This window comes from Cariama cristata, unplaced genomic scaffold (genome assembly GCF_000690535.1).
Source record: "Cariama cristata isolate BGI_N322 unplaced genomic scaffold, ASM69053v1 scaffold247, whole genome shotgun sequence".
Taxonomy (NCBI): domain Eukaryota; kingdom Metazoa; phylum Chordata; class Aves; order Cariamiformes; family Cariamidae; genus Cariama; species Cariama cristata.
This window is the reverse complement of record NW_009628133.1, coordinates 88,328-91,683: the sequence shown is the minus strand read 5'-3', so window position 1 is coordinate 91,683 and position 3,356 is coordinate 88,328. Positions and strand designations below refer to the sequence as shown.

The following is a 3,356-nucleotide window of genomic DNA, read 5'->3' as shown; positions in this document are numbered from 1 at the left end:
CATGTCTGCCATGGCAGTAGACTTCTGAATTTTTTTTTCAGAGCTATTCAGAAGTAGGAGGTGATTGTGAAGAGTGAAGCAGGGACACAGATGCTAATGGCTTACAGTATCCCTTCCCCACAGCAGAACTTGGTCTCGTCTGTTAGATCAGTAGATTTTTTTTTCCACATATAGCAGTTTTTATTAAAAAAACTAGGGAACATCTCTTATCCCTCTGCTTTTTTGTTGTTGTTTTTTTATTTATATTGAATGGGCCTTTCTTAGCAGAATATGATTCATTGAAAACTGATAGCAGTTAAGATTTCTGGACAGCTCCCATTTCTTGCTTGCAGCTCTGCTAGATCTCAGAGGTTGGGATGCTATTTCACATATATTGGCTGTGAAATAAACTTACTATGAATTTCCTTTGGAAATGTCACTTATCCCTGTGATTTCAGAGCAGGTGCTCTGAACAGAGTAGCAATTTTGTCAGAAGTGTGCTTTTTACTAACTCTGCGAATATTCATGCTGGAAAAATTGCAGTTTATTTGCCCAGCAGGAGCTTCAGTCTGAGCACTCTGCAACAAGAATCTGAGATATATTTTCATGGCAATAACAATTCTTCATTTTATCTTTTTCACCAGACCACGGGCAGGAGGCCTCATTCAAGTGAACAGAAGGAAAGTACTGAGGATAGAGTAGCTTAGGATAGGGAAAAAGACCAGGACAATGATTCTACCTGGGACCAGAATGTGGAAATTGGATCCCTTTGTGATCTGTCACAATTATGCAGACAGATTGGGTTTGGGTAATTCTTAGCTGACGCATGCCTTGCTTCACAACCTTGTGATGTGCTTCTTACCTAAATTTGAATGTATTGATAGTGCATACAGCAGTAGTCAAGTAATAGTTTATAAAACAACGGTTAAAGTAACTTTTCTTTTTCCCTCCCGTAGCATGCATCTGCTGTGAGGACGTGTTTGGCATCTTGGGAGAAAATTTTACTTTTCCAGTAAAAATAGATGAAAAAGTAGTGGAAATTATTTGGACGAAAAACAAAGATAAAGTGGCTGAATGGGAAGTGCAAAACACAGCGACATATTTTACTTCTCTCCAGGATAGAGGCTTACTTAACGAGGAGAATGCATGCTTGACTATATTTAACTTGGAAGTCAATGATACTGGCACATATGTGTTAGACTACTTCGATTCTAGGAGAAGAAATTATGTCTTAACCTTCATACTTGCTGTGTTAGGTAAGTAGTGGAAGAACTGCATAAAGAATTTGCACCACTTATTCTCTTCAAGAAGGCTAGAAAGAGTATTGTTTATTTGTCAGGGAAGCAAACAAAAACAGAGAGGGGCTGTTCTTTGGCTCTGTTAAGTTGCTTAGGCACTTTAAACAAATTTTGGAAGGTGGCATCTAATTTGTGTGCCCATCATTATTCACCTTGGAATGACTTCTACAATGCATGTGGATGGCACACTCTGTACTTTCAGGTAGATAACTAAACTCCTTAAGCAAGCTGACCAATTTATCCCAGGCAGTATTTATGTACTAAAGATGCTCCTGCAGGCATGTCATACGTGCTTGAATATGTGACATCATCCTGTGCAGATCGACACAGCTTCACTAGTAGTCTTTGGGAAATATGTTTGACCAGTGTGTATATTAGTCGTATTGACAATGAAACATGAGGAGTCACAAACTGAGCACTGAAGAACCACAAACAGGACCACTTTTAGAAATACATTTCTCTCATGCACATGTGTGCACACACACATGCACACCTTACTTGCACACTTTTATCTATGCGCTCTCCTGCCACTTTTGTTGCTGCAGCCCTTGTCCCATGCTAAAATTCAAGGTAGTTTATAACCAAAGCATTACAGAATGTTTTCTTTCCTTTCAGCTCCCCCTTCAGAACCTGAAATAAGTTGCAACATCAGTGGTGATGACCTTGTGTTAAACTGTACAGCACATTTCCAGAAGCCTCTGAATTATGCTTGGAAGTTCAGTAGCACACCAATCATTCATCAGACCCAGGAAGTTTTCATTCCTAAGAAGGATATTGATGCTTCTGAGAAAGCTGTGTGCTTCATTAAATTCTCTCAAATGGAGAAGAGCTCTGAAATCTTCTTGACTCAATGCTTTCCAGGTAAAGAAAGTAATGGATGGGCCAGGTTGTATATGCAAGTCTGAGAGGCTAGGTTAGGAAACAGCATGAACTTTATAAGGTTTCTGCTGACTTCTGAGGAAGTTGAATTTAAAGAGTAAAAAGCATCAGAAGTGATTTGTCTGCTGAAAGTGTGTTTAATGTTGGTGAAAGGTGTGAGGTTGACAGTTTGATCCCCTGGAAGGATACTCTTTGCAGGGATTGTAACAGAATAAAACCTTCAGCTGTGACTTGAAATGAGTAATAATAAAGAAGGAGACACACTTAAAAGATCTCTTCTGAACCTTCTGGCTGTATGTAATTAATGCTAATCACTAATGTACTCTTTGTACTGCTTTCTGTGAACTGGAATGAAACTATTCAGTCATTTCAAGTGAGTTATCTAGCAGCCATTAGATAAAATAATTTCTCATACAGTGTGTGCATGAGTCAATGAGCATACTTCTTTTCCTCCTTCACAGACAGAGATAAAAAGGAGAAAAGAGTTTTCCTGCTGTTGCTTATTGCTTTGGGACAGCCTCAGCTGAGCTTCAGGTCAGCTTGAGGCTTGCTTTTTTTTTTTAAAAAAAAAGAACATAGTATGAGAACATGTTTGGAACAGTCTGGTCTGTAGGGTGTGTAAGGCAGTCCCTAACTGACAAAATTTCCCACTTGGGTGCAAAAGTCATTTTCATGGTTTACCAATATAGAATTCTTCCTTCTTCACTGGAATTACATGTTACAGACTTGTTTGTTAGAAATGCAGCATGTGGTGGGTTGATCTTGGCTGGCCACCAGGTGCCTGTCAAGCTGCTCTATCACTCGTCCTCCTCAATGGGACAGAGGGGGGAAATATGATAAAAGCCTTGTGAGTCAAGATAAGGACAGGGAGATCACTGAGCAATTACTGTCATGGGCAAAACAGATTTGACTTTGGCAATAAATCAATTTCACCATCAAAATCAGAGTAGGATAATGAGAAACAAGAACAAATCTAGAACACCTTATCCCCACTCCCCTCTTCTTCCTGGACTCAACTTCACTCCCAGTTTCTCTACCTCCTCCCACCAGTGGCACAGGGGGATGGGGAATGGGGGTTGCAGTCAGCTCATCACACGTTGTCTTTCCCACTCCTTCCTCCTCACCCTCTGCCCCTGCTCCAGCCTGGGGTCCCTCCCACAGCAGACAGTCCTCCATGAATTTCTCCAACGTGGGTCCTTC

General features: G+C 40.5%; 1 protein-coding gene across 1 annotated transcript in view; it reads left to right on the top strand.

The window, feature by feature from the left end:
- Positions 1-935: 935 nt before the first annotated feature.
- CD58 (CD58 molecule) overlaps positions 936-3,356 on the top strand; it is a gene marked incomplete at its 5' end in the record, with an annotated part of 11,703 nt that continues 9,282 nt past the window's right edge. Inside the window, 2 exons of the mRNA XM_009704655.1 lie at positions 936-1,235; positions 1,893-2,138. Of these exons, the coding sequence (XP_009702957.1) occupies positions 936-1,235; positions 1,893-2,138 (546 nt within the window). The remainder of the gene's footprint in view (positions 1,236-1,892; positions 2,139-3,356) is intronic.